The sequence below is a fragment of the Bubalus kerabau genome, chromosome 22, assembly GCF_029407905.1.
Source record: "Bubalus kerabau isolate K-KA32 ecotype Philippines breed swamp buffalo chromosome 22, PCC_UOA_SB_1v2, whole genome shotgun sequence".
NCBI classification, from domain to species: domain Eukaryota; kingdom Metazoa; phylum Chordata; class Mammalia; order Artiodactyla; family Bovidae; genus Bubalus; species Bubalus kerabau.
In genome coordinates, this window is record NC_073645.1 from 44,144,807 (window position 1) to 44,171,926 (window position 27,120).

A 27,120-nucleotide genomic window follows, 5' to 3' on the forward strand; every position below is an offset into this window, starting at 1 on the left:
CTTGGTTTGAGCCCTTTTGGAGGTCACCATCAGCTCTGCCACAACGCCTGCAGACCTCCCTGCCCTTCTAGACTCCAGTTCAAGTCCATGCCTATGAGATCTCCAAAGTCCACCCTCAGATTTCCATGAATCCCCAAAGGTTTATGATACTCTCTGTCTCCTCTACGTCAGGCCCCTACTTTATGCTGTCTTTGTTCCATATTGTACTGACTCAAATATGAATAAAACACAGCCCTTTCTTCAAGCTGCAAACCCCAGTCATAGCCAAAAACCAAACAAAGCAAGACACAGTACTTGCGAAGCACTGGTGAACGTAGCATGAAAATTAGGGGGAGAGAGAAGGACTTTGTGATCTGTTCTGTCCAGTTGCTCAGTTGTGTCCGAGACTCTTTGCGACCCCACGGACTGCAGCACGCCAGGTTTTCCTGTCCGTCACCATCTGCCAGAGCTTGCTCAAACTCATGTCCGTTGAGTCGGTGATGCCATCCAACCATCTCATCCTCTGTCCTCTCCTTCTCTTCTTCAATCTTTCCCAGCATCAGGGTCTTTTCCAATGAATCAGCTCTTAGCATCAGGTGGCCAAAGTATTGGAGCTTCAGCATCAGTCCTTCCAATGAATATTCAGGGTTGATTTTCTTTAGGATTGACTGCCTTGATCTCCTTGCTGTCCAAGGCACTCTCAAGAGTCTTCTCCAGTACCATGGTTCGAAGCCATCAATTCTTCAGTGCTCGGCCTTTTTTATTGTCCAGCTCTCACATCTGTACATGAGACTTTGTGATACGATAAGAGAAAACAACTTCAAAATGATGCTAGACATTCTTATTATTCAAGTTACCCCATTTCAGGGGAAGTTCCACCACCCCTTTACCTTTTTCTCTGTCTCACACGAAAGCCCAGGTTCATCTCCTCCAGCCCCCAGTTCCTTTCTCTGACCTTGTGACCTCTTCTCTGACCTTCCACCTCAGGAACCAAACCCCAAGTGCTGTCATTTTACACGGGAGCAGGGTAAACAACTCATTTTCCTGAGCTTCAGCTCCCGCCAGTATTTGCATCTACACAGATTAAATCAAGTTGTTCTGCTACAGGAAGACCATTCCTTCTCTGGAGGAATATTGAGCTGGGCTTGAGAAGGAGCCCAGTCTGGCCCGCTGCAGGATGGAGGAGAGTTGGGATGCTCCACCAAGAGTGAGGCTCTTTACACTGGGGCCAGTTACCTAAACTCTCTGGCCTGATGCTCAACATCTGTCAACAAAAGCCTTATATTAGCTCTCTGCTTCTCCACTCTAGGCCAGTGGCCCTCTGCTGGGGAGACAGGTTACAAGATTTTGATATCCTCAATTCTTGGTGTGACCAGGTGGGGACTGGCGGCGTACAAGCCATCCAGGAGACTTGTCCCCAGTCAGGGGCTGTATTTATGTGATCGTAATCTGTGTGCAGGGGCTTCCCTGGGGGCTCAGTGGTAAATAATCCACCCGCCAATGCAGGAGATGCGGGTTCGATCCCTGGGTCGGAAAGATCCCCTGGAGAAGGAAATGGTAACCCACTCCAGTATTCTTACCTGGGAAATCCCATGGACAGAGGAACCTGTTGGGCTGCAGTCCATGGGGTCTGCAAATGAGTCGGACACGACTTAGTGACTAAACAACAATAAATTCTATGTGCCATTTAGTGAAAAGCTTGGGAGCCTTAGAGGCCAGAGCTGTAGTCCCTCCCAATTCTAATAGCTGGAAATAGAGATTGACATTTGGATGACAGAAAGGCCAGGTTGTAATTGGGTTCGAGTACGTTGTTGGTGATGGGGAATCCTAAACAATTCCCTAAGGGCTTCCCTCCCTGGTGGCTCAGTTGGTAAAGAATCTACCTGCAATGCAAGAGATCACCTGTAATGCAGGAGACCTGGGCTCAATCCCTGGGTCGGGAAGATCCCCTGGAGAAGGAAATGACAACCCATTCCAGTATCCTTGCTTGGGAAATCCCATGGACAGAGGAGCCTGGTGGGCTACAGGCCATGGGGTTGCAATGAGTCAGACACGACTTAGTGCTGCTGCTGCTGCAAGTCACTTCAGTCGTGTCCGACTCTGTGAGACCCCAGAGATGGCAGTCCACCAGGCTCCCCCGTTCCTGGGATTCTCCAGGCAAGAACACTGGAGTGGGTTGCCATTTCCTTCTCCAATGCATGAAAGTGAAAAGTGAAAGGGAAGTCATTCAGTCGTGTCTGACTCCTAGCGACCCCATGGACTTCAGCCTACCAGGCTCCTCCGTCCATGGGATTTGCCAAGCAAGAGTACTAGAGTGGGGTGCCATTGCCTTCTCTGCAACTTAGCACTAAGCCACCATAAAAGTTAGAACTGCTGATGGAGTGAATTCGCTTTACTTTTTCACTTAATTGGACCCATGGTTATTGGGTTTCAAGACAGAGAGTCCGGAACCAGGAGAAAGAAGACTTGGGTTTGATCTCAGCTCTGCCAGCATATCAGAGTCAAGTCAAAAGGCAGAATGTTCCAGTTATTTCAACAGCAAGAATATAATATAAAGGATTGCTATCTAGGCAGGTAGCAAAGGCAGACTCTAAGGGATGATGGAAGGCAGCCACTGCAGGAAGCAGGTGTCACACTTAGGGCTTAGGGAGCACAGAGAAGTAGGGGTTATTATTTCGGGGCATGGAAGAGGGGCCCCACGAAAGGGGACCTCAGACCTCTGTGGAGGGATTTCCAGTCAGTTGGAGCTGATGTCTGTGAGGCTAGCTCTGTGAGAGCTGGGAAAACTGGACTCCTCTGCTGCCCTGGGAGGGGATTGTGGCTGCTGAGGGGAAGTGGTGAGCTTGGGGTGATGCTCCCAGAAGCGGGAGGCAGACAGGAAGTTGTGTGCCTTACTTCTGCCTCACTCCTCTGGGCTCTGCCTTCCCCTGGCAGCGACTCTCAAAGAGCAGTTGGCAAAGCAGAAATGGGGTTTTCAGAGTCTCCCAGAATCTGAATAGAGTTGATTTGGAGCTGAGAAACAAGAACTTAATAACTGGCCCAGCTGCTCACCAGCAGAGTCTTATGTCTGATCTCCATGGTGTGAGAACAGGTGATTTCTAAGTTCCGTGAGACTTGACTTTTCACATCAAAGTTTCCAGGTGGCTTCAGAGATGGCGGGCTTCCCTGATAGCTCAGTTGGTAAAGAGTCCACCTGCAATGCAGGAGACCCCAGTTTGATTCCTGGGTCGGGAAGATCCGCTGGAGAAGGGATAGGCTACCCACTCCAGTATTCTTGGACTTCCCTGGTGGCTCAGCTGGTAAAGAATCTGCCCACAATGTAGGAGGCCTGAGTTCGATCCCTGGGTTGGGAAGATTCCCCTGGAGAAGGGAAAGGCTACCCATTCCAGTATTCTGGCCTTGAGAATTCCATGGTCACAGAGTCAGACGCGACTGAGCAACTTTGACTTTCAAAGATGGGAGAGAGAAGAAGACAAGAGGCCAAGGGAGGATATGAAGAAGAGTTGTGATTTCTCTCAAACCCCTGGAGCAGCCAGGTCCGCGGTGCTCAGAGAGGGCCTCTGCCAGGGCAGAAAGCAGGCAGTGCCTCTTAATATTAATAAATCCCCTTCCCAGGCTACGGGTGTTTGTTTGTATTAAAACAGGAACATGATAACAGAGCTATAAGTAGCTCCGTGCTCAGCTGTGCAAGGTAGGGACTTAGAAGAACTGAATTCAGCCACTGGAGGAAGAGGCTGAGGCTGCTGCCTGCCTGGAGTGAGAGTTGGGGCCATTTGTGGGAACAGCAGCTAGCTGAGGTCACTGGGTTTGCCAAGCAGCCAAAGGAGCTGCTGGGTCAGGTGAATCTGAGCTCGCTGCCAGTGAGCAAGCGTTCTCTCCCAGTCAGGGCCCCCCACATCCTGGGCTGACACAGGGCTCGAATGGCTGGAGGCCACTGCGCCCAGAAGGCAGTGCCAGGCAGGAAAGATGGGTCTATCTGATCTTGCTAGGCTGGTCTGGAGACCACTCTGGAGCCTGCCGAGGACTTGGCAGGGCAGCCTGCCCCTTGGAAGCAAACCTGGTCTGAGTCCAGTTCTGGTTCCAGCCCAGGTTTGCTATGAGAGGACAGGCAGATCATTTTCACCCTCTAGGCCTCCACTTCCTCATCTGTGTTGGAGAAGGTGATCTCCAAGGTCAACAATCGAGACAATTCAAAGCTGAAGAAGAATCAAAATGTATTAAGCCTGTAAAATATATACATTTTCCCCCATACACACAAAAAAGAGTTTTTAAAATAGAGAATTAAAAGCCCAGCACAGAAAACTCAATGAGATTGATGAATCAACACATCCCAGTAGATTGTTCACAGGACAGTGGGAGTTTGGCTGCAAAACCTCTGAGTCCAGGTGTTATCATCGATGAAACCAGGCCTGCAAGATCTCAACTTCATTTCTCCAACTCCTTGTGCCTCCCACCCCGTCCACAGCAGATAAAGTAGGGGGTCAGCCCAGACAGCACAATCTGGGTTCTGAGCCGAGTCCTCCACCCCCATTCTGCTCTGCACAGGTTAGCTGCCGTGCTGGTTCTCCTGGCTTCATCCCCTCCTCTATTGGACTTGACTCCAAGTCCCATTTCCCCAGTGATGCTCTTGGCTTCTCTCAGCAATGCTTCTGGCTACCCACCCCCGCTAGGCTACCCCAGACATGATTGTTCATCACCAGCCCAAACTTGACCTTCTACCCTCCTCCAGATTAGTGGGCGGAATTCATAAGCTGGGGCCTTTCCAAGAAGCTTCAGTGGACAACAGCTGGAAACTCCATGTTCTGCTACAGAAATAAATAAGTGAGCAATAAAGGCAGTTAGTTACCTTTGGACTCTAGGTGAAAATCTTCCAGGGTGACCGCACTACATTGTTCATTGAATACTGGGGTTGGGGCCAACCAGACTCCATTCTTCCTCTTACTCTCTCCTGGACTTCAACTGTTGATCCATACAGAAAGAATATACCTGCCTCCTATTAATAGTTCTGCTGTACGTGCAGGGGAACATAAGCACCTCAGTGCTTAGCATGTAGAAAGAGCTCAGTATTTATTAAATAGATGAGGAACTGAGTGAATGAACTGAAGACAGTCCTGATTTGGGACTTCCCTGGTGGTCCAGTGGTTGGGATTCTACATTTCCAATGCAGGAGTTTGATCCCTGGTGGGGAAACTAGATCCCTCATGCCACAACTAAGACCTGACACAGCCAAATAAATGTCTTTTTAAAAAAGGGAAAAAAGGCTGTCCTGGTTTATATTTGCAGCTGAGATGATGTGACACCAATCCATACACCAGTCGAAAAATAAAAATTCTTGCAAACAACTATCTTTTAAAACAAAGTTTATATTTGAATCTACAGGAGATTAGGTGGGTAGAAGAAACCTTTGTGAATTCAGTCTTGCTTGTGGCGAGCTGCCTTGAATCAGTTAGAAACCTAAACTGTGGATCATTCTTGAACATGTGCAGTTACATTCATCCAGGGACATAGAGTAACTCTAGTTAGATTACCATCGGGCACCTAGCGATGATCATATAGAGGGACAGAATTGGAACGACGTGTCACTTGCCCAGTAAATATTTCAATGTCAATTGCTTTGTCAATGTTCTTGAAACCATGTACTTCTCATTGGCCTATGTTATACATAGTCTTCATCAACATTTGTCTCTTAATGCATGCGTCAGTTTAGCTGATATACCAATTTCTAGTTAGTAACACCTGAATTCGTGACTTTTCTGAAGGGATAAAAAAGAAGACAGCATAAGCTTTGTTTCGCTGTGGGATTTGCCTGTTGGGGGCTCCAAAGAAACCCACTGCCAGTAATAGTATAATAGCCAACAATTTATCAAGTGCTTAATCTATTGCAAGAGCTTTATGGAACATATCTCACCATAGTCATGAGGGACGAATTGTTATGATTCCCATTTTAGAGATGGAAAAGCTGAGCACAGAGAAGTTAAACAATTTGCCAGCAGAAGGCAATGGCATCCCACTCCAGTACTCTTGCCTGGAAAACTCCATGGATGGAGGAGCCTGGTAGGCTGCAGTCCATGGGGTCGCTAGGAGTTGGACAAGACTGAGCGACTTCACTTTCACTTTTCACTTTCATGCATTGGAGAAGGAAATGGCAACCCACTCCAGTGTTCTTACCTGGATAATCCCAGGGACGGGGGAGCCTGGTGGGCTTCTGTCTATGGGGTCACACAGAGTCGGACATGACTGAAGCGACTTAGCAGCAGCAGCAGCAGCATACATCAGGTACATGGTGGAGTTGGTGTTCCCTGGGCAGTGCTCTGGCTCCAGGGACTTGTTCATAATCACAACCTTATCCTGCCTCCAAAGGCAGGTTGTCCCAGAGACAGATGACGGAGCTCACATACATGAGCCTTTCGCCATCTGTGCCAGGAAGTGAAGACTGGTCAGTTGCTGAATGTCCAGCTTGGAAGAAAACAGCACAAAGAGAGGGAAGCTGATCAGCTATGAACACGTATAGACTTTGATAAGACTGTGTTGGGGTTCCATCAGAGTATTGCCTTGAAAAGGGGTCATGGCTAAGGAATGAAGGTACACTGGAATCCATGGTGCCCTGCCTCTGCGTCCATCCCCTGTGTCTGGAAAATCTATCTTTTTAAGAGGCTGAGCACTGGTTCCTGGGATAGAAGCTGAAAAGTCTGTCTACTCCTTCACTCTCTTCCCCAGTGGCAGTGACTCTGATGCCTGGTGGTGGTCAGGACAACAGCAGTGAGACAGCTGTCAACGACGATGCTTAATGTCCGGTAGCCGTGGCCCAGGGGCTAGTGGTGGTCACAGCAACAGATGAGGCTGCAGAGTTGACTGAGGGAGTGGTTCCTGGAGGGGATTTGCCCTGCTGAAGTGTACACAGCTGAAAATTGAATACCGAACATCCCCCACCTTCACGGTCTTTACTGGGCTCTGCCATTTGGGTTGGCCATCTTCTCTCTGCCTTTCACCCCTCTACTTGGGAGGGAGCCCCCCATTCCCTCCTTCTCTTTATCAGGGTTTTGCTATGTTTACTCACCTGCTGGAGACTTGCTTGGGACCTTTCTTCATTCCCTATGGGTTCATCTAAGATATTTTGCTTAAAAAGTTCCTATTCCCTAGAAGAATTCTCTTTTGACTTTTTGATGGGAGTGGGGGATGAGGGTAGGCCAATGTTCTTGTTTTTTATCCCTTGAATTCTCAATTTTATGGAATTCTAGTATTAGTAAACCCAAAAGCAATCATTTGCAAAATTTTCCCCCAGTAGTAGATTTATTTTTTTCAAGCAATATCTTATGCAGAATCTCAAGATATGAAACACATTTACTTTTAAAAATTGAGGTGAAATTCACATGACACAAAATTAACCATTTTATTTTATTATTATTAGAATATAGTTGATTCGCAATGTTGTGTTAATCTAAGGTGTACAGCGAAGTGAGTTACCCATTCTTTTTCAGATTCTGTTCCCATATAGGTTGTTACAGAATACTGGGTAGAGTTCCCTGTGTTATACAGTAGGTCCTTATTAGTTATCTATTTTGTATACAGTAGGGTATATACATTAATCTGCACAGCACATGTGGGATCTTAGTTCCCTGACCAGAGATCAAACCCTGCCCACCACCCCTGCAATGGAAGTGTAGCATCTTAACCACCAGATCTCCATAGAAGTCCCTATCTCTGCTTTATAAAAAGTTACTTAGTATCATTTTTATTAGATTCCACATATAAATGATATCATATATTTGTCTCTGTCTGGCTGACCTCACTTAGTATGATAATCTCTAGGTCCATCCATGTTGCTGCAAATGGATTAACTATTTTAAAGTGAGCAATTAAGTGGCATTTGATACATTCACAATGCTTGTATCTGCCTCTCTGGATTTACCTATTCTGGACATTTCATGTCAAAAAAAGTCACATAATATGTGACCTTTTGTGTCTGGTTGCTTTCATTTAACATACCAATTTCAAGGTTTGTCCAAGTTACAGCATGTGTCAGAATTTTATTCCTTTTTATGGCTGAATAATATTCCACTGTATGGATCGATCTCAACTCACTTATCCATTGCCTGCTGAAACATACACACTTCTGCTCTGTTTGAACCAGAAGTGGGGCCCTGAGATCCCCCTCCACATCCAGCTTTCCCCTCCAAGGAGGTCCTGACACTCCTCTGAGTTTGTTGACACCTGGTCTCCAGGAAACCTTTGATGAAATGCTGACTTGTTTCCCTGGAGTAGTCACACAGTGGGGACAGAAGTAAGGGTTTTCTGCAGAATGAATGAAAGTCGGCCACTACAAAAAATATATGCATATTATATGTTAAAATTGGCTGCATTCATGCAAATAAGTGGCTGATTGTTAATCACTGGAATCCGGGGGAGGAAGGAAGCTGCCGGACACAAGGGTCTTCGGGGGCCCGCCCATCTCCAGCCCCACCCTCGGGCTGCAGAGCCCCCTCCTTCTTGGGTGGACAGGTCTGCCTACCCGCAGTCTGGGCTTTTTACAACTTCACTTGTTGAAACTCAAGCCACGCCTGGGTAAGTACATTCTGCACGCATCACACCATAAACAGGTGCCAGACTTCTGGCGTCATCCTGTTTCCACAAGTTTTCTTTGTCTTTCCACGTTATTTACGGTGGAATTTTCCCAGGTGCAAACAGGAAGCCCTTGGAGCATTTTCTAGAAGGAAAGGTTTGGCCCCGTCTCTGAACCGTAAGGACGCGAGAGTGACTCATGGTGCCCCTGCTCCCGGGGCAGGGCAGCCCTGCTCCCCTAGGTGCAGCCAATCAGATCACAGGGGCCAGTGTTGGTTTAGATAAGCCTTTGCTGAAAGGAGCCCAGCTCATGTACAAACGGGGAAAATCCTCCTCATGAAAGGCCAGCCTCAATGGGCTGGGAAATGCTGATGTCTGTGTATTCACTGCGCAGCTAGCAGGCTCTGCCCAGGTATGGGGTGCAGCTGGTTTGTGTCAGCGTCGTGGGTGGAGACTGGGCTGCTTGCCCGACGGCTTTAGGTGGGTCAGCGCCTCTGCTTAGACCTCACCGCTTCTGAATGGAGGAAGAGAAAGTCCAGTTGCTGACACGCAGACTTTCCGTGGGCCTCGGCCTCCAAAGTCAACAGACTATCCCCGACCGTAAGTAGATGGCAGAGTGGTACTTACCCCTCTGGTCTTGGGGAAGCCCAACGTGGGGCAGTTCTAGAGGTCACTGGGAGAGACTTCCAGACACAGTCAGGCTTCCCTCCAGGAGGTTTTGAAATTTACACTGAGCCAGAGGCCTTTTTAAAAGCTAGTTTAAAAAATCTAGTTCAATAGATAAGTAATGAGAACCTGCTGTATAGCACAGGGAACTCTACACAGTGCTCTGTGGTGGCCTACATGGGAAAGAAATCTAAAAAAGAGGAGATAAATGAATATGTCCAGCTGATTCACTTTGCTGTAGGGTAGAAACTCACACAACATTGTAAAGCAATTGTACTCCAATAAAAATTTGAAAAAGTGAAAACCTAATTTAGATGTTCTGATTCTTAAGAAAATTGATTGAATTTTATTTGGTGAATGAGTTTGAAAAATGAATGTTGCATCAAATCATGTGTAATTCCAGCTGTGTGTGGTTTGGCCTGGCAGGTGCAAGGAAGTTATTTTAATGGAGAAGGGTGCAGTGATTTTAACACTCACCATTGTTTCCTAGGGAGGCATCATTTTGAAAATGAATAGAAAAGATAAACTGAAGTGATTGATTTTAAATAAATGAACATTTTACATTCTATAAGTGAGCATATGCTTCCTTTTTTTGGTCCATCTTATAAACAGCAAATGGCAAAAAAGGATTGAGCAATTGCAACTTTTTGATTAAAGAGTTAGGAGGGACAGAGTTGATCATTACAGTGATGCCACTCATAATTTTCTCTGTTTGGGGCATTGTATTTAATTTTTTGAAAAACTTTTTATGTTGGAGTATAGCCAGTTAACAAGGTTGTGATAGTTTCAGGTGGACAGTAAAGGGACTCAGCCATGCATATACATGTATCCATTCTCTTGGGGGCTTTCTAACTGGACTTGTTCAAAAATTTATATTTTATTTTCCTGGGACTGTTAATTACACATAGTATGTGGTAGCTACTCACTTAATGTTGGTTGAATGGCTAAGCAAATCGATGGACATGTTTTATTTTGAGTAAGTCCATCGCTGAGCCATCCTGCCATGGAAGAATCTTGAATCAGAAGGAAGGAGACTGGGGTCTGTTTCCAGCTTTGGCTTCTCCATCTGGGTCTTCGGCAAATGCCTGGCCTTCTCTGCAGCCTGTTTTCCCACTGGATTAAATTGGTGATCTCTAAGGCAGAAAGTGAAGAGGAACTAAAAAGCCTCTTGATGAAAGTGAAAGTAGAGAGTGAAAAAGTTGGCTTAAAGCTCAACATTCAGAAAATGAAGATCATGGCATCCGGTCCCTCCAGTTCATGGGAAATAGATGGGGAAACAATGGAAACAGTGTCAGACTTTATTTTTCTGGGCTCCATAATCACTACAGACGGTGACTGCAGCCATGAAATTAAAAGACGCTTACTCCTTGGAAGGAAAGTTATGACCAACCTAGATAGCATATTCAAAAGCAGAGACATTACTTTGCCAACAAAGGTCCGTCTAGTCAAGGCTTTGGTTTTTCCCGTGGTCATGTATGGATGTGAGAGTTGGACTGTGAAGAAGGCTGAGTGCCGAAGAATTGATGCTTTTGAACTGTGGTGTTGGAGAAGACTCTGGAGAGTCCCTTGGACTGCAAGGAGATCCAACCAGTCCATTCTGAAGGAGATCAGTCCTGGGATTTCTTTGGAGGGAATGATGCTAAAGCTGAAACTCCAGTCCTTTGGCCACCTCATGCGAAGGGTTGACTCATTGGAAAAGACTCTGATGCTGGGAGGGATTGGGGGCAGGAGGAGAAAGGGACAACGGAGGATGAGATGGCTGGATGGCATCACTGACTCGATGGACGTGAGTTTGAGTGAACTCCGGGAGTTGGTGATGGACAGGGAGGCTTGGCAAGCTGCGATTCATGGAGTCGCAAAGAGTCGGACACGACTGAGCGACTGATCTGATCTGAAGGCCCCAGCTCAAAAAGTCTGTAGTTTAATTTATTTATTTATTGAAGTATAGTTGATTTAATACAATGATATGGTGGGGGTTCCCTGGGCAGTCCAGTGATTTGAGACTCGGTGCTCCCAATGTTTGATCACTGGTTGGGGAAGTAGGCTCCTGCATGCCACATGGTGCAGCCAAAAATAAAAACAAAAAATTTTTTAAAGACATTTATTTTATTAAAAAAAAAAATACAATGTTGTTAGTTACTGCTGCATAGCCAAGTGATTCAGATACACACACACACACACACACACACACACATATGTTGTTGTTTAGTCGCTAAACTGTGTCTAACTCTTTTGCACCCCATGGACTGTAGCCTGCTAGGCTCTTCTGTCCATGGGATTTCCAAGGCAAGAATACTGGAATGGGTTGCTATTTTCTTCTCCAGGGGATCTTCCCAACCCAGGGATCGAACCCACATCACCTGCATTGGCAGGCAGATTTTTTACCACTGAGCCACTAGGGAAGCCAATACATACATATACACATTCTTTTTTAGAATATTATTTTCCATTATGGTTTATCATAGGACATTGAATATAGGTCTCTGTGCTTTATAGTAGGACCTTGTTGTTTATCTGTTCTATATATAAAAGCTTACCTAGTAGCCATATTACTGCAAATGGCGTTATTTTATTCTTTTTTTTATGATTGAGTAGTATTCCATTATGTATAAAGTACCACATCTTCTTTATCCAGTCATCTGTCAAGGGACACTTAGGTGGCTTCCATGGCTTGGCTATTGTGAATAGTGCTGCTATGAACACAGGGATGCATGTATTGAAAAGTCTGTAATTTTAAAAGCTTTCTGTAACTTGGTTTCTCCACCTGGAAACGTGAACAAACAGTCCCACTCCTGCTTCTGTTATGGGGTCTCAGAGCTGGAAGTCTGTTGGGTGATGTCAGCAGACATCCTGGGTTTCTCCGCGGGCTTCTCCGAGGCTGTGTGGGAAGCACCTTCGTTACGACGATGATTAATAAGCAGTGTCATCAAGTGAGCCCGATGCAGTGACTCTGGGTGTCCGGGCAGCAAGCCGCCTTTCATGATTATTTATTCACTGTCTGGCTACAACAACCCATTTTCCTCAGCAAGAAAACCATGCTGCCTTCAGAGAAATATGTGCAGAAGTGAAACTGATTTGCTGAAACAAGTGTTTAGAGTAAAAAATATCAAAACCACATGTTCCCGAGGAGCAGTGGATTTCACGCCTGCTAATGTTAGGCACCCAGCTCTGCTGTCCCCGATGGTGGGACCCCAGCCACGCTCTGGATTTCCAAACCGAACACAATTGGAAACAGAAAACACTCTGACAGGGCGTGTCTCACGCTCTCCTTGGCACACCAGCCCCTTTTGCCACTCCATTTGTATATATCCGTATATGTGTACATTGGCGTTAAGTCAGAGACTCAGTAACAAACTCGTCTTTCAGAAGTGTCTGCCAACCGTGGGTGGGAGTTAAACACCAGCCTGTACTGGGAAAGACGGCTGGGTGGCACTTCACAAAGGAAAACCCTTCAAATGCAGTTTTCCATGATGTGACTCTAGAGATAAACACTCCCCATCATCTGGTTTTTAAGTTCGGGGAGATGAGTAGGCAGAAAAAAGCCCCAGACCTCCTTCAGTTTTACAGATGTACATACCCTTTCGTTTCTTCCAGTCGGCACTAATCAAATCCGGAGGGACGCTGAGCACCCTGAGTCGTCATGGGCAACGAGAACAGCTCCTCAGGCAACCAGGTGGGTGTCACGGGGTTTCCCCTTGACCTGCGCCGGGCTCTTGAGTGACACTGACTAGACATTTGCAGCATCTCCTCTCTGCCCGTCTCCTCTCCTCTCTGTATTCGTGTAGGTGTTTCTCATTCCATTTTCAGAAGTTTCGTATTAAGTGTATGTTAGTCACTCAGTCAGCTCAGTCATGTCTGAGTCTTTGCAACCCCATGGACTGTAGCTCCCCACCAGGTTCCTCTGTCCATTGGATTCTCCAGGTGAGAATACTGCAGTGGGTTGCCATTTCCTTCTCCAGGGGATCTTCCTGACCCAAGCATCCAACCTGGGTCTCCCATACTTCAGGCAGATTCTTTACCATCTGAGCTACCAGGGAAGCCCTTTGTAGTAAGTCTAGCCCTGATTTTATAAATTATATAAAAACTAGTTTTACTTCTTATTCTATGCTTTTAAAATTGACATAGGAGAGTTTGGCTCATGTTCCCCCCCCTGGATTTTACCCCTCCCCCATCCACTAACCTACATGGATATATCATAGGTTAAAATAAAATCATTTCCACACTCCCCTACCACAGCCTCCCCAGCCCCCTGCCACAAAAAAAAAAAAAAAAAAAAAACTTAAGATCTGGAAAAAGTTTTAAAATCTATCAATGTAGAGCAGATTAAATGTGAACTATCATTTCCATGTTAGGTAAGGTTTTCAAAATTGAGGAATAGACTTTGCTTAGTTGTGCATAATATTGGGATATTAAAATAAATACAGATTTTATCTTAAGTTTGAGAGCTGTAATTCAATGCCCTGGTGAACAAAATTAGGGAAACACTTTCCCATTGATCTGACACACAATGGAAATCTTGGATTAATAGTACAGAGTCTTTTGGATGAGAAAATTGGACCTAAAAGCCACCCTTGGGCAATTCATTTTCCCTTAGCTTTTTTTCTTCCCTACTATCTTTTCTCACGCAGGAAAACAGGAATAATCAAAAGAAAAGGTGGAGAGTTTCCTTTTGACCTAGTGGGTAGCATTCTGGGCTTTCACCGCTGTAGCTGGGGTTCAGTCCTTGGTCTGGGAACTGAGATCCTTTAAGCAGCGCCCAGTGCAGCCAAAAAAAAAAAAGTAAAAAGATAATATTTATTTACTTACTTGGCTGTGCTGGGTCCCAGTTGTGTCGCACAGGATCTTTAGTTGTGGCATGCCAACTCTTAGTTGGGCATGTTAACTCCTAGTGGGATCTAGTTCCTGGAACAGAAATCGAACCCAGACCCCCTGAATTGGGAGCACAGAGTCTCAGGCACTGGATCACCCGGGAAGTCCCTAAAAAAAGAAATGAAAAGGTGGCCAACTTCAGTCTTTAGGGGCAGAGAAGAAACAGTGATGGTGTTAAATGGCTGGAGGGGGGCAGTAGGGAGAGCTGGGGACTGTAGCAAACCGGGGCTTCTGTTCCGTTGTCTAAAAGAGAGCGCCGCCATCAACTCCAGCAGAGGTTGCCAAGTGGGAATGTGGGCCCGGTGTTACAAGACCTTCCTGTGCCTTCAAGAGAAGGCAGAAGCCTGTGTTTTTTGCTAAAAATCTTGCAGTTTTTAAAATTAAACTTTTTTGTTGTTGAGAGAATGGTGGATTGACATGATGTTGTAAGATATAATACAAAGAGGTACTTCCCTGGTGATCCAGTGGTTAAGACTCTGCCTTCCAATGCAGGGGGTACAGGTTTGATCCTTGGTTGGGGAGCCAAGATCCCACATGCCTGGTGACCAGAAAACCAAAACAGAAAGCAGAAACAATATTGTGACAAATTCAATAACGACTTTAAAAAAAGAGTTCCACATTAAAAAAAAAAAAAATCTTAAAAAAAATTTTTTTTTAAAAAAGAAATAATACAGAGAGATCCCTGGTACCCCTCTACCTAGTTTACCCCAAGGGCAATATTTTACAGAACTAGAGTACAGACTCACAAGCCCGATACAGACATTGCCACCATCTAGATACAGAATATTTCCAGAGGCAGAATTTCTTTTGTTGCCCTTAGAGCCACATCCACCTCCCCTGGGGCCCTATTCCTAACCTCTGGCAATTTCTAATTTGTTCTCTATCTCTATAGAGATGAGCTAGAGAATGTTATACCATGTTACATAAGAGGAACCACACAGTAAGCGACCTTCTGGAATTGGCTTTTTTCACTCAGCATGATTTCCTGGAGATTCATCCAGATTGTCGTGTATGTCAGTAGTCCATTCTTTTCTTTGCTGGGGAGCATTCCCTGCTACCGTTCGTTGAAACCGTCACTTAGTGAAGGACATCTGGGTTGTTTCCAGTTTGGGGCTACTACAAATAAAGCTGATATGGACATTTGTAGACAGGGTTTTGTTTTTTTGGTGAACATAAGTTTTCATTTCTCGGACATAAAGCCTAAGAGTACAGCTGCTTGGTCACGTGGTAAGTACGTGTATAGTTTTATAAGGAACCACCAGACCGTCTGCTAGAAGCCCTGAATCACTTTACATTCCCACCAGCAGTGTCTATGTGACCAGTTCTCTGCATTCTGGCCATCAACTGGTATTGTCACTGTTTGGTGGTGACATTCTGATGTGTCTGTTGTGATATCTCATTATGCTTTTAATTTGCATTTCCCTGATGACAGATGATGTTGAACATCTTTTACGTGCTTATTACCATCTGTTTACTCACTTTGGTGAAATATCTGTGTCTTTTGCCTATTTCCTAACTGGATTTTTCTTACTGTGGAGTTTTGAGAATTTTTATAATGTCTAGATACTGATCCTTTTTCAAATTGTGGTTTGCAGATATTTTCTCCTATTGGTAGCTTGTCTTTTCATCCTCTTACCAAGTTCTCTTACAGAGAAGCTTTTAAGAAGTACAATAGATCAGTTTTTCCTTTTAGAGTTAGTGCTTTTTCCCTAAACTGAGAATTTCTACTTGAATATAGACAGAGTTAAAGTAGCTTATATTTTCTCTCCATTAGCTATACTAAACCTCACTGTCCAGAATTGAAGACTGGTTTATTTATAATAGATACATAGAAATGGAACTGGTGCAACAAATGGAGGGTATTTTTGAAAGGTTCTTGCTATATATTAATAGCTATACCTATAGCTGTATCTCTATACAAAGCGCTTTCTAGAAAGGTGATGACAATTTATATGTCTCTCAACAGGATATGAGGGCCCATCTCACTATATTTCTGCAAACAGTGACTATTTTAGTGTCTTAGATTGTTACTGATTAGGGGTAAAAATGCTCAGAGGTTTGAAGACTCTTCACCTACACTCCTCATCTCCTGCCAGCTCCCAACCCCAGGCTCCCTCCCCACAGCCCACCTTCCTGGAGCAGACGGGAGATGTTTTTCTGGCACCACAATTTTTTACATTTCCAACCTCAGCCAAGCATGACCCAGTGGAGCATCATGGGTTGCCTTTAGGACTCCAGGATCAGAACAAGGCTTGCCTTCCTGGCAGAAACAAATAGAAATTAAGCACAAATACATTTGGCTTCAGAGCTCAGGGTCCCCCAAGGGGCAGAAGCTCCAGTCCCATCTTTCCACCGTCGCCTGGATGCCTCTGTGTGGATGACTCACAGTCACCCCCAGCTCTTTAAACCTGAGCTCGGCTTCCTTCCCTGGTCCTCCCCTCCGCATTCTCTCTCTTGGGTACCATGACCTATCCTACCATTCAAGACAGAAACCTGGGAGTCACCTTTAACTCCACCCATCCCCATTCTCTGCCTTTAATACATCACCCTGTGATTGATTGATTAGTGGGCTGGCTGTTGAGTTTTCCAAATTTCTGTTTAATCAGGACTGTTTTGGGTTGTGAGAGACAGAAGCCCATCTCCAGCGGCCACATGCAGAGCAGGGGCTCATCTGTCCTAAAGAACCGAGAAGTCCTCAGAGAGGGTCTAGCTGCAGCAGTCACTGGGCTTCAGAAGATGTCACTGGCGATCTTTCCTCTCTGGATTTTGCTCTACTTTCCTCTCTGACGCCCTAGTCCTCAGGGAGGTGCCCCCAGCCCCATAGGCAGCTCCATGCTTCTTCCAGCTAATGGTCCAGCCTCTGATCAGCTCTCTCCAAGGAATCTGATGGGCCCTGATCCCTCTCCGGCTGGGACCAATCGCTGTGTTCTGGAATGTGGGACAGCCTGAGTCATGTCCCCATGCCTGATGGGGAAAGGTGGCTCCAGGGCAATGACAGTCCCATCAGTGTAGCTTAGAATACTTTCTCAAAAGACAAAAAATGTAGCATAGATCCATGTGTTAGAATACACATGGATATACATGTGCGCACACACACATATACATGTATATCATACACATACATGTATAGGTATACATGTATATATATGTGTATATCATGTATATGTATATCATACATACATGTGTGTATATGTATATACATACATATCATGAATGTCATACATCCATATAGTACGTATTAGAAGTCCTGCCTTCTAACACCCTTTTTCCTCTCCATTCCCGTCGTCACAACTGTATATCCTCATAACTGGGTCACTGCAAACACCTCCAAACTAGTTCCTCTGCCTCCACACCCTCTCCCATCCCACCCTTGCTCGCAGTCCTCTCTCTCAGAAGCTTTTTCTCTGTGAAGATGCACTTGGAGGTGCCTGTATCCTGCTTACAAGTGAACTCCTGGAGGGAAAGACGCAGGTCTGGATGAACCTCTCTTCACAGATTAAGGACCAGCAGCATCACCAGTGCAATGGATGAGAGATGGGTCTTCCTAGTCCTGCCTAGTCCTTGCCTCCTTCAGACACCCTCGGGCTGCAGGTCCTTCTGTTGTCTAACTTCCCCTGGGTAGCGGTGGGCAAGGTGGGAGCGCCTCCAGCAAGGTAGGGTCTCTCTCTGGTTCTTGGGAGGATTACCATTCACTGTGGCCCATCCTAACAGCAAGACACTTTGCTTTCAGCAAGAGGACTCTGGCTTGAATAACGTCATCCTGTGGCCTCCCAACCCTGAGCCTCTGCAGGTACTGAGAGCCGTGCTCTGTGTGGCTAATTGTGAGACCCTTCCTAACCTCTAACTGGTTGCAGACTTTTGGCATGCTGTGTTTGTTTGCGTTTTTAGTTTTTCTCCTCCTCTTCCTTCTCCCTTTGCCTCCTCCCGCCCACTTCAGATTAGTCATAAACACAGTTGATATCTGCAATATATGTTTGGATTTCTAAAACTAACATTTTGGTGTGTCTTGCCAAACATCTGGGCTTCCCTGGTGGCTCAGTGGTAAAGAACCTGCCTGCCAATGCAGGAGACCTGGGTTTGATCCCTGGGTCAGGAAGATCCCTTGGAGGAGGAAATGGCAACCCGCTCCAGTATTCTTGCCTGGGAAATAGCATGGACAGAGGAGCCTCACGGGCTACCGTCCATGGGGTCACGAAAGAGTCAGACACGACTTAGCAGTTAAACAACACCCAAGATCTGGCTCGGTCGCTATGCTGTGAGATGCTGAATATGGCTTATGTTCTCAAGGTAATGAAACTGCCAATACTGACCCTTCCAAACATTTCCGCTTTGATTTCCTTTATCCTGGAGGGAGGCTGAGTATGGGGTGCTGGCCGCCCTTTGCCACCAGTGGGCAAAGCTGAATTGTCCTAAGGAATATTGCTTTCCCAAGCGCCCGCAGTGTGGGTGTGCATCGTGCAGCTGGCTGAGTCCCCTCGTTTGAGCTCTTCCCGAAGTGTTTGCCATCCACTGGGAAGGAGGGCAAATTGGGGGCTTTGCCTCCCTTTCACGGGGATTTTTCCTGGAGACAGCGTCAAGGTAGGTGTGTGTGCTTATGGGTGTGGTCAGTGTGAGGCGATAAAATGTAGCCTGCTGTAACATCCCCACACCCAGGGGGAGGTGTGTTAGTCACCCACATGCTGAGTTCCTTGCCTTAAGGAAAGAGTAGTTCCAGCCACCAAGCGTGGCTTCCAGAAGCTCTGCTTGGTGCTGTTGATGAAAATAATCAATAATATAAAAGAGTTTTATTTGAGCCAAACTTAGGACTAGCCCAGAATCCCAACTTCCCAGATTACTCTGAGAAACTGCCCCCTAGAGTTTTCAGAGGAGGAATGACTTGAACTGATTAGATACATATTTTTTTAATTTCTAAAAATTTATTTGGCTGCACTGAGGCGTCTTAGTTGTGGCATGCAAACTCTTACTTGCAGCATGTAGGATCTAGTTCCCTGACCAGGGATTGAACTCAGGCCCCCTGCCTTGGACCACCAGGGAAATTCCTGATTGGAGATTTTAAATAGAAAGTTGTGGTTGCTATGTTGGGCATGGTCTTTAGGGGGCAGAAGGCAAGAGTAGAGAAGGGGCATTGATTAAGAAGTTATCTAGAGGTCAAAAAGATAAATGATTATGGCCTGGAATGAGGTATCAGGGAAGAGGTTTCCTGGAAGGGGATGTATTTTGAAGGCAGAGAGAAATGCTTAATGAGGGATCGAACCTAGAGGGTGGAGGAAAGAGCAGAACCGAGAAGGAGCCCTAGGTGTTGGGTCTGAGCCTTTGGGTAGAGGGGAATGTCATTTCCTCAGATGGGGAGGATGGGAGGAGAGGAAGTTTTAGGGAGAAGGGAGAAAATCAAAGGTTCTGGTCTGGCATAAAATCTGAATGCCTCTTGGGAGCTACAGTGAAGAGATCTGGTGGGCATTTGGATACATAAGAGATGGGGCCTGAGATGTATATTTCAGTCATCAGCACAGGTATTTAAATCCATCCGACTGGACCTCTGTCCATGGGATTCTCCAGGCAAGAATAATGGAGTGGGTTTCCATTTCCTCCTCCAGGGAATCTTCCTGACCCAGGGTGAAACCCGAGTCTCCTGTGTCTCTTGCATTGCAGGTGGATTCTGTATCCATTGAGTCACCGGGGAAGGCCATTGGGAGAGAGTGAAGGACTTGATTAATTGGAGATGCTCCAACATTTAGACATAAGCCCAGGGGGAAGTGGGAGAACCAGGGTGGGGGTGATTTTTGAAGGAGTTGAAGCTGGTTCAACACAAAGGAAAACGAGGGACCTAAGGGATCATGAGTGTCGAGGAACAGACAGGGTATAGTGGCGTCAGACCCTGCTGACAAACAAGGAGCAGATACCTGTCCATTGAGCTGATGATGTGCCGGCCACATGAGGAAAGCCTCATATTGCCCTGCAGGTCCTTGACAGGCACAGGTCCAGTGGGGACAGGGATGCAGGTTGCAGGGGGGAGATCTGATGCGGGAATTGGAGATAAGGAAGTGGAAAGAGGTGTGTAGGTCATCCAAGAGGTTTTCCTAGGAAAAGGAACAGAATATTGGGACAGTAGCTAGTGGAGAAAGTTGCCTGGAAGGTTTAATTAAAGACTGAAGATACTGGATGCCCGTGTGCCAGTGGGCTTGTGGAAGAGAGACAGGGATCGGTGGAGGATGGATGAGAAAGGTCAACGGAAAGAAGGCTGACCTTGAATGTTTGAGAGGGATGGGGCTGGAGCAGAAGTGGGCTTAGAGGGGAGACATTTCCATCACTGTGGACTAGAGGAGAGAGGACAAAAGCAGATACAGCTGGGATGGCTGATAAGGATGCAGAGAAAGGGGTGCATGTAGTGTGGGGCAGGGGGTGGAGATGAGGTCAGAGGAGGCAGGAGGTATGCCAAGTATGGAAGCTGGGGGGATAACAGGTACCTGGGGAGACTGGGCCTTCATGTAGTCACTGAGGGAAGCCGGGTACGAGCCACGGTAGGATCTCTCTTCATAGACTCTTGGCAGTAGGCCAGCAAATTAGCTTAGTGATTTTTTGCTACTGGCATTTTTTGGAAGCAACTGATGTGTCAAATTAATTATTCACCGTTTTACCTTAAGAAGTCAAGTTTAATAACATTACAATTGTCCTATATCTAGAATCTGCCAAAGAGCACAATTATTTCTTCCTTCATCAGCACAAACACTCTACAAACTCTGAAATTTAGTCATGTGGACTTGGTTTCTTGTCTCTATTCCCAAGGGAAGAGAAGTCATTGGTGGGGAAATTCACACACGCAGACTGGACCAACTCTATCCATTTATTGAAGGTTCCTTAGTGACTGAGGCCTTTTGACCTTGGAGGAGACTCAGCCCCTCCCGGATGCCTGTTCCTGCATGCTGAGTCCTACTTGTTACTCCCACTCCTTCCCTCCTGCTGACTGATTCACTGATGCCTCCTGGCAGGCGGACTGCTCTCAGGAAGCCCAGAGCAACCACAGCTACTAAAATGCACAGCTGTGACTCATAGGCCTTTCCTTGCTGGTGACTCATTTTCCTGTGGGCATCAGACGTGTTGGCTGGGAATGAGAAGAAAGCCGTATGTCCAACCAAGGCTGTGAAGGGGGACTGGCTCCGGGGCAGGAAGGTACAGTGCAGTGGGAGGTCACTAGAGAGTCTAACACTGAGCCAAGGGCAGCTGCGCGGCCTGAGCCTGAGCTGCTGACCAACGCACCAGTTAGTCTCAGGGTCCTAACTGGCATGTCCTCTTTGGAACAGAGGTGGAGGTGGTATGGTAATGAGGGTAGCTTCCATCCAACAGCCCTTCTTGGGGTTTCATGCATCAGGACTCTCACAGAAGGATTTATGGTGAGAAAAGGGCCGCGTCAGCCTACAGCCCCAGCACCTGAAAGCGGGCGTGACAGTGATTCAGTGTTCTTTCCTGAGTGTCTGGTTCTGGGGAGCCCTGCAGAGACACCTGAGCTCTGAGCACATGGATTGCAGAGCAGAAGGGCAACCCTCATCCTACCCTGCTTTACCACTTTTGAACTTCCTCTTGGCCTTGGGGCTGTCATGGGACCTGTTTATGGCTCTGAAAGCATGGGGAGGAAAAGAAAGACAGTCAATCCTATTATTTTTTTTTATTAATATTATGGCTTGACTTAAAAAAATATGATAATTAAAAATGCTCTTTTAAAGCAGCTGCATTGTCTGGATGTTTCTGTAGTTTGAAAAACAGGATTTTCCACTATAGAAACTGTGGTCAGTGCTGTGAAGCAAGAGGGTGGGAGCAAGGACAGCTGAGCTGGCCCTGGGCATCCCGGAAGACTCTGGGGTGCTGGAGGATGAGCAGGAAACAAGCGGCATAAGGAGGCTTGAGGGCAAGTCGCCGTGCAGGCCTCCCCAGCCCAGCCCTCACTGGGGCAGGTCTTTCTGGTTCTGGCTCAGGGCCCATGAGGCATCTGGGTCTGAGGTTCATTCCTGAAAGCGACCTCAGCACGGTGGCTTCAGATTCTCTGACATCCACGGAGCAGAGGACCAGGATAAGAGAATCTGTGCTATGCGAGGCACCCCAGGGCATGCTTCCACAGGCTGAGGTCAGCTGTGGCTCAGGCACTGTGTGATGATTATTTTGCTTCTAGGTAAATGGCTGCTAAGTATCTGCATGGGCTTCCCTGGTAGCTCAGATAGTAAAGGATCTGCTTGCCAGGGCAGGAGATGAGGGTTTGATCTCTGGTTCGGAAAGATCCCTTGGAGAGGAAATAGCAACCCACTGCAGTATTCTTGCCTGGGAAATCCCATGACAGAGGAGCCTGGTGGGCTACTGTCCTTGTTGTTGCAAAGAATGAGGCATGACTTAGTGAATGAGCACGCACACAGGCACACAAGTATGTGCATATGTTGTTTAAATACAAATGCCTGGCATCCCAAGTTCAGCTTGGAGGGTGTCTCTCCATTTCCAGAGGAACCCATGGTACTCAGCATTATGATGGCATTGGCAGAACAGCATCTTCTGATAGTCTACTGACAGTAAGTGGGCACCTGGGATGATTTAAGTGTGCTTAATGAGAAATAAATTGAACAAAGACAATTAAACAGCATGAATGCAGAATGGTAACAGTGGAGAGAGTTTGTTTAGTATGACATCTGATGGCCCAGCCTAGAGGGTTGGTGCTAATTTTTGCTGGAGTAATTATTAAAGTTTGTGAACTCCATGGCTCCAGGTTTGGCCGGATGCCGCTTCTGAAGAATAGGATTGACTATTTTAACTCCAAGCTGAGAAAGGCACTGGGGCTCCTAGTTAATGAGTTCTGAATCCGTTTCTTCTTTATAATTATAACTAACATATATGAGTGTCTACTATGATCTAGCCTTGTACCTGGTGCTTCACACATATTATTTTATTTAACCTTCGAAACAACCCTGTAAATATGATCCCTCTTTTCCAGATACGATACTAGAGGCAGAGAAGACTTACGGCTAAATAAACACTATAGTTTGGCTTTGAACCGCTGGACCTGGCTTCCTGCACCCTTGTTCTTTTTTTCTTTTATTTTTATTGGAGTATAGTTGCTTTCTTGAACCCTTATTCTTTTTAAAATTTATTTATTTTTAATTGGGGGCTTCCCTGTGGCTCAGCTGGTAAAGAATCTACGTGCAATGTGGGAGACCTGGGTTCCATCCCTGGGTTGGGAATATCCCCTGGAGAAGGTAATTGGAGGATAATTGCTTTTCAATATTGCATTGGTTTCTGCCATATACCAACATGAATCAGCCACAGGTATACATATGTCCCCTCCCTCTTGAACCTCTCTCCCACCTCCCACCCCATCTCACCCCTCTACATTATCACAGAGCACCAGATTTGAGCTCCCTGTGTCATGCAGCAAATTCCCACTGGCTATCTATTTGACATACGGTGATGTATATGTTTCAGTGCTATTCTCTCAATTCATCCCATCCTCTGCTTCCTCCACTGTGTCCACATCTGTTCACTATGTCTGTATTTCTGTTGCTGCCCTGCGTATAGGTTCATCAGTACCATCTTTCTAGATTCCATATATATGAGTTAATATACAATAGTTGTTTTTCTCTTTCTAACTTACTTCAATCTGTATAATAGGCTCTAGGTTCATCTACCTCTTTAGAACTGACTCAAATGCATTCTTTTTTATGGCTGAATAATACTCCATTGTATATACGTACCACAACTTCTTTATTCATTCATCTGTCAACGGCCATCTAGGCTGCTTCCATGTCCTAGCTAGTATAAACAGTGCTCAATGAACATGGGGTGCATGTGTCTTTTTCAGTTATGGTTTCCTCAGGGTATATGTCCAGTAGTAGGATTACTGGGTCATCAGTTCAGTTCAGTCGCTAAGTTGTGTCTGACTCTTTGTGACCCCATGGACTGCAGCATGCCAGGCTTCCCTGTCCATCACCAACTCCTGGAGCTTACTCAAACTCATGTCCATTGAGTCGGTGATGCGATGCCACCATTTCATCCTCTGTTGTCCCCTTCTCCTCCTGCCTTCAAACTATCCCCTAATCAGGGTCTTTTCCAATGAGTCAGTTCTTCACATCAGGTGGCCAGAGTATTGGAGTTTCAGCTTCAGCATTAGTCCTTCCAATGAATATTCAGGGTTGATTTCCTTTAGGATTGACTGGTTGGATCTCCTTGCAGTCCAAGAGTCTTCTCCAACAACACAGTTCAAAAGCATCAATTCTTCGGCACTCAGCCTTCTATATGGTCCAACTCTCACATCCGTACACGACTACTGGAAAAACCGTAGCTTTGATTATACAGATCAAAGATGTCTCTGCTTTTTAATATGTCATCTAGGTTTGTCATAGCTTTCTTTCCAAGGAGCAAGTGTCTTTTAATTTCATGGCTGCAGTCACCATCTGCAGTGATTTTGGAGCCCAAGAAAATAAAGTCTGTCACTGTTTCCCCACCTATTTGCCATGAAATGATGAGACCAAATGCCATGATCTTATTTTCTGAATGCTGGGTCATGTTGTAGTTTTATTCCTAGTTTTTAAAGGAATCTCCACTGTTCTCCACAGTGGCTTTATCAATTTACATTCCCACCAACAGTTGCACCCTTATTCTTGAATCAAGCGTCATGCTACTTTAGCATGAAAATGAATAGATGTATTAAAGAAATTCCGAGGAGCAAAAAATAAGATTTATATCTGTATTTCAAGTGCAATCATGTAAAAAAAATCACAGGACATTACAGTCCATCTGACAACCGCAATTCTGAATAAAGGGACTCTGCTCCATTTGGACAGGTTTTTTTTTTTTTGCCACATTGACAAAGTTCTCTCGTCACTCACTTGGGGCAGGCAGGTCGGGGATTGGCGTGAAATGATTTGGGTTTTCTGACCTTATGTATCTCTCTTTAAATCACATTGATACTAAAATATTAAGCACAGACAAGACATTAATATTGAGCAGTTTTTTGAAGTTCCAGAGGTTTTCCTCTCCCCTCAGACTCCAGATGTCAGAACTTGTGAACTCTGGCATCTTTGAGGTTCCTGGGTCCTTTGGGGGGTAATTCTTACCACTTTTGATGCCAACAATTTTGAGGAAGGGAAGACAGATATTATTCATTGAATGTTATCTCTCGTTCATTCACTGAACTGTAAGTTCCATGAGGGTAGGAACCATAACTCTTTTATTCTAATTAAACATTTTATTTGGAAATATTTTTCAGATTTACAGAAAAATTGCAAAGAGAATAGAGAGAATTCCCTTACTCTTTCCCTAAACTTCCCCTAAGTTAGTATCTTACACCATATCTTTTAAAATATATATATATTTTTATAATACATCTATCTTTTAAAAATATATTTATTTTTGGCTGCACTGGGTCTTCGTTGTTGCACGCAGATTTTTCTCTAGTTGTGGCAAGCAGAGGGTCCTCTCTGTCTGTACTTATGTTGCGGGGGCTTCTCTCTGTGGTGGCTTCTCTTGCGAAGCCCAGGCTCCAGGGCATGTGGGCTTCCATAGTTGTGACCCGTGGGCTTAGTTGCCCTGCAGCCTGTGGAATCTTCCAGGACCAGGGATCGAACCCGTATCCCTGCATTGACAGGCAGCTTCTTAACCTCTGGACCACCAGGGAGGTCCACGCCTTATCTTTTAAAATCTTCTGTATCAACCTGAAGTCTAGACTCAGCCCTTCCTGAACATGAGATGGAATCACCCAAACCCCCACACAAACTCGATTCTCTTATTTTCTCCACCTTCTCAGGGTAGAGTGGGGGTTCAAACCCAGCTCTTTCTGACTCCAAAGCTCATTCATTTATCCTACCATGTTGCACCATGTTTCATGAGAAAGCGTTCCATTTGGGGAAGCCTAAAATTCCACCTGGGGGCCTCCCGGTTCTTGGCCTGACAGAGAGAGAGGTGAAGAATGGTTGGGATGATCTAGCAGAACTGGTCTAAGCCTCTGCCCTCGCTTGACAGGGAGGATGGGCGGCCCACTGGCCCTAGCACAGAACATGTGCTCCCCCTCCATATTTGGTAGCCTGGCAGTTGTTTCTGAAATCCGATTCCTAATGCCATGGGGATGACCTTTGGTCTACTTCCCAGCATTCACCTGTAGTCACACTGCTCCCCAGAAGCTCATTCCAAGAGTGGGCGACTTGGCAAGACACCCTGGCCATGATCTAACCGTGTTAATTAAACCTTTTTATTGGCATGACCAGTAAGCCGTGGTCCAGAGAGGTGGAGCATATTTGAGAGGTAAGGTCAGGAGAATTTTTCTTTTTTAGTAGGGAAGCACTTTAGCTTTGGGTAAAGTGTATTTTTTAGGACTGGAAAGTTGTGACTGTTTGAAGACTGCTTTTAAATAAACCCAGAGCTCTGGAGTATTCCTGAGCCAAAGAAAGGCTGTTTGTTTACTCAAGCAATGGCAGCAAAGGAAAGATTTGAAGAAGCAGCCTGACAAGGCTGTTTGTCATGTGGAGCGTTGCCAGTTTTTTTTTTTTTTTCCCAGCCTGCAGTTTGGAAGTGTAAGGGGTAACTTTAGAAACATATCCTGTTTTGTAGTGACGCCTGTTGACACAGCAGACCCCTAGGAATCCTGTAAGCAACAGGGCTTAGTACTGTTGCTAGGATGGGGAGACTGGATGGGGAGCGGTAGGGGTGGGGAGGAGGAGGGACGGGGGAGGGAAGAGCTCAAAGGCACTGCGGGAAATGAGGCAGAGGTGAGAGCTCCACAGACCGAGTGTGCACCCCTCGATTTGCAGAGGTGGCTAGCAGACTAAACAAGAATGATCTATTTTTCATACATTCAACAAGTATTTCTGGAATGCCTCTCCGTGCCAGGGGACCATTCTGGGCATTGACTCCAGGCCTCTGTACCACAGTGTTCGTAGATGTCCAGTTGGTTTAGTTCCTTGGAGCATGGCAGGAAGATGATGGGAGTCATAGGCAACTATTTCCACTGCCTGGTGAGGCAGCATAAGGCAGGGCGGCAAGGGCGCCAAACCATCTGAGTCCAAGTCCGGGCTCCACCGC

At 46.0% G+C, this 27,120-nt stretch overlaps 1 protein-coding gene across 15 annotated transcripts in view; it reads left to right on the top strand.

The window, feature by feature from the left end:
* The window catches only part of TACC2 (transforming acidic coiled-coil containing protein 2), a 233,646-nt gene that overhangs the window by 15,818 nt on the left and 190,708 nt on the right, over positions 1–27,120 (top strand). For 13 of the 15 annotated variants that reach the window (XM_055560964.1, XM_055560970.1, XM_055560975.1 and 10 more), the window contains exons 2-3: positions 12,799–12,877; positions 17,804–17,863. In XM_055560964.1, coding sequence (XP_055416939.1) covers positions 12,845–12,877; positions 17,804–17,863 — 93 coding nt within the window. In that variant the 5' untranslated portion in view covers positions 12,799–12,844. The remainder of the gene's footprint in view (positions 1–12,798; positions 12,878–17,803; positions 17,864–27,120) is intronic. The other 2 variants (XM_055560968.1, XM_055560969.1) reach the window with 1 other exon arrangement.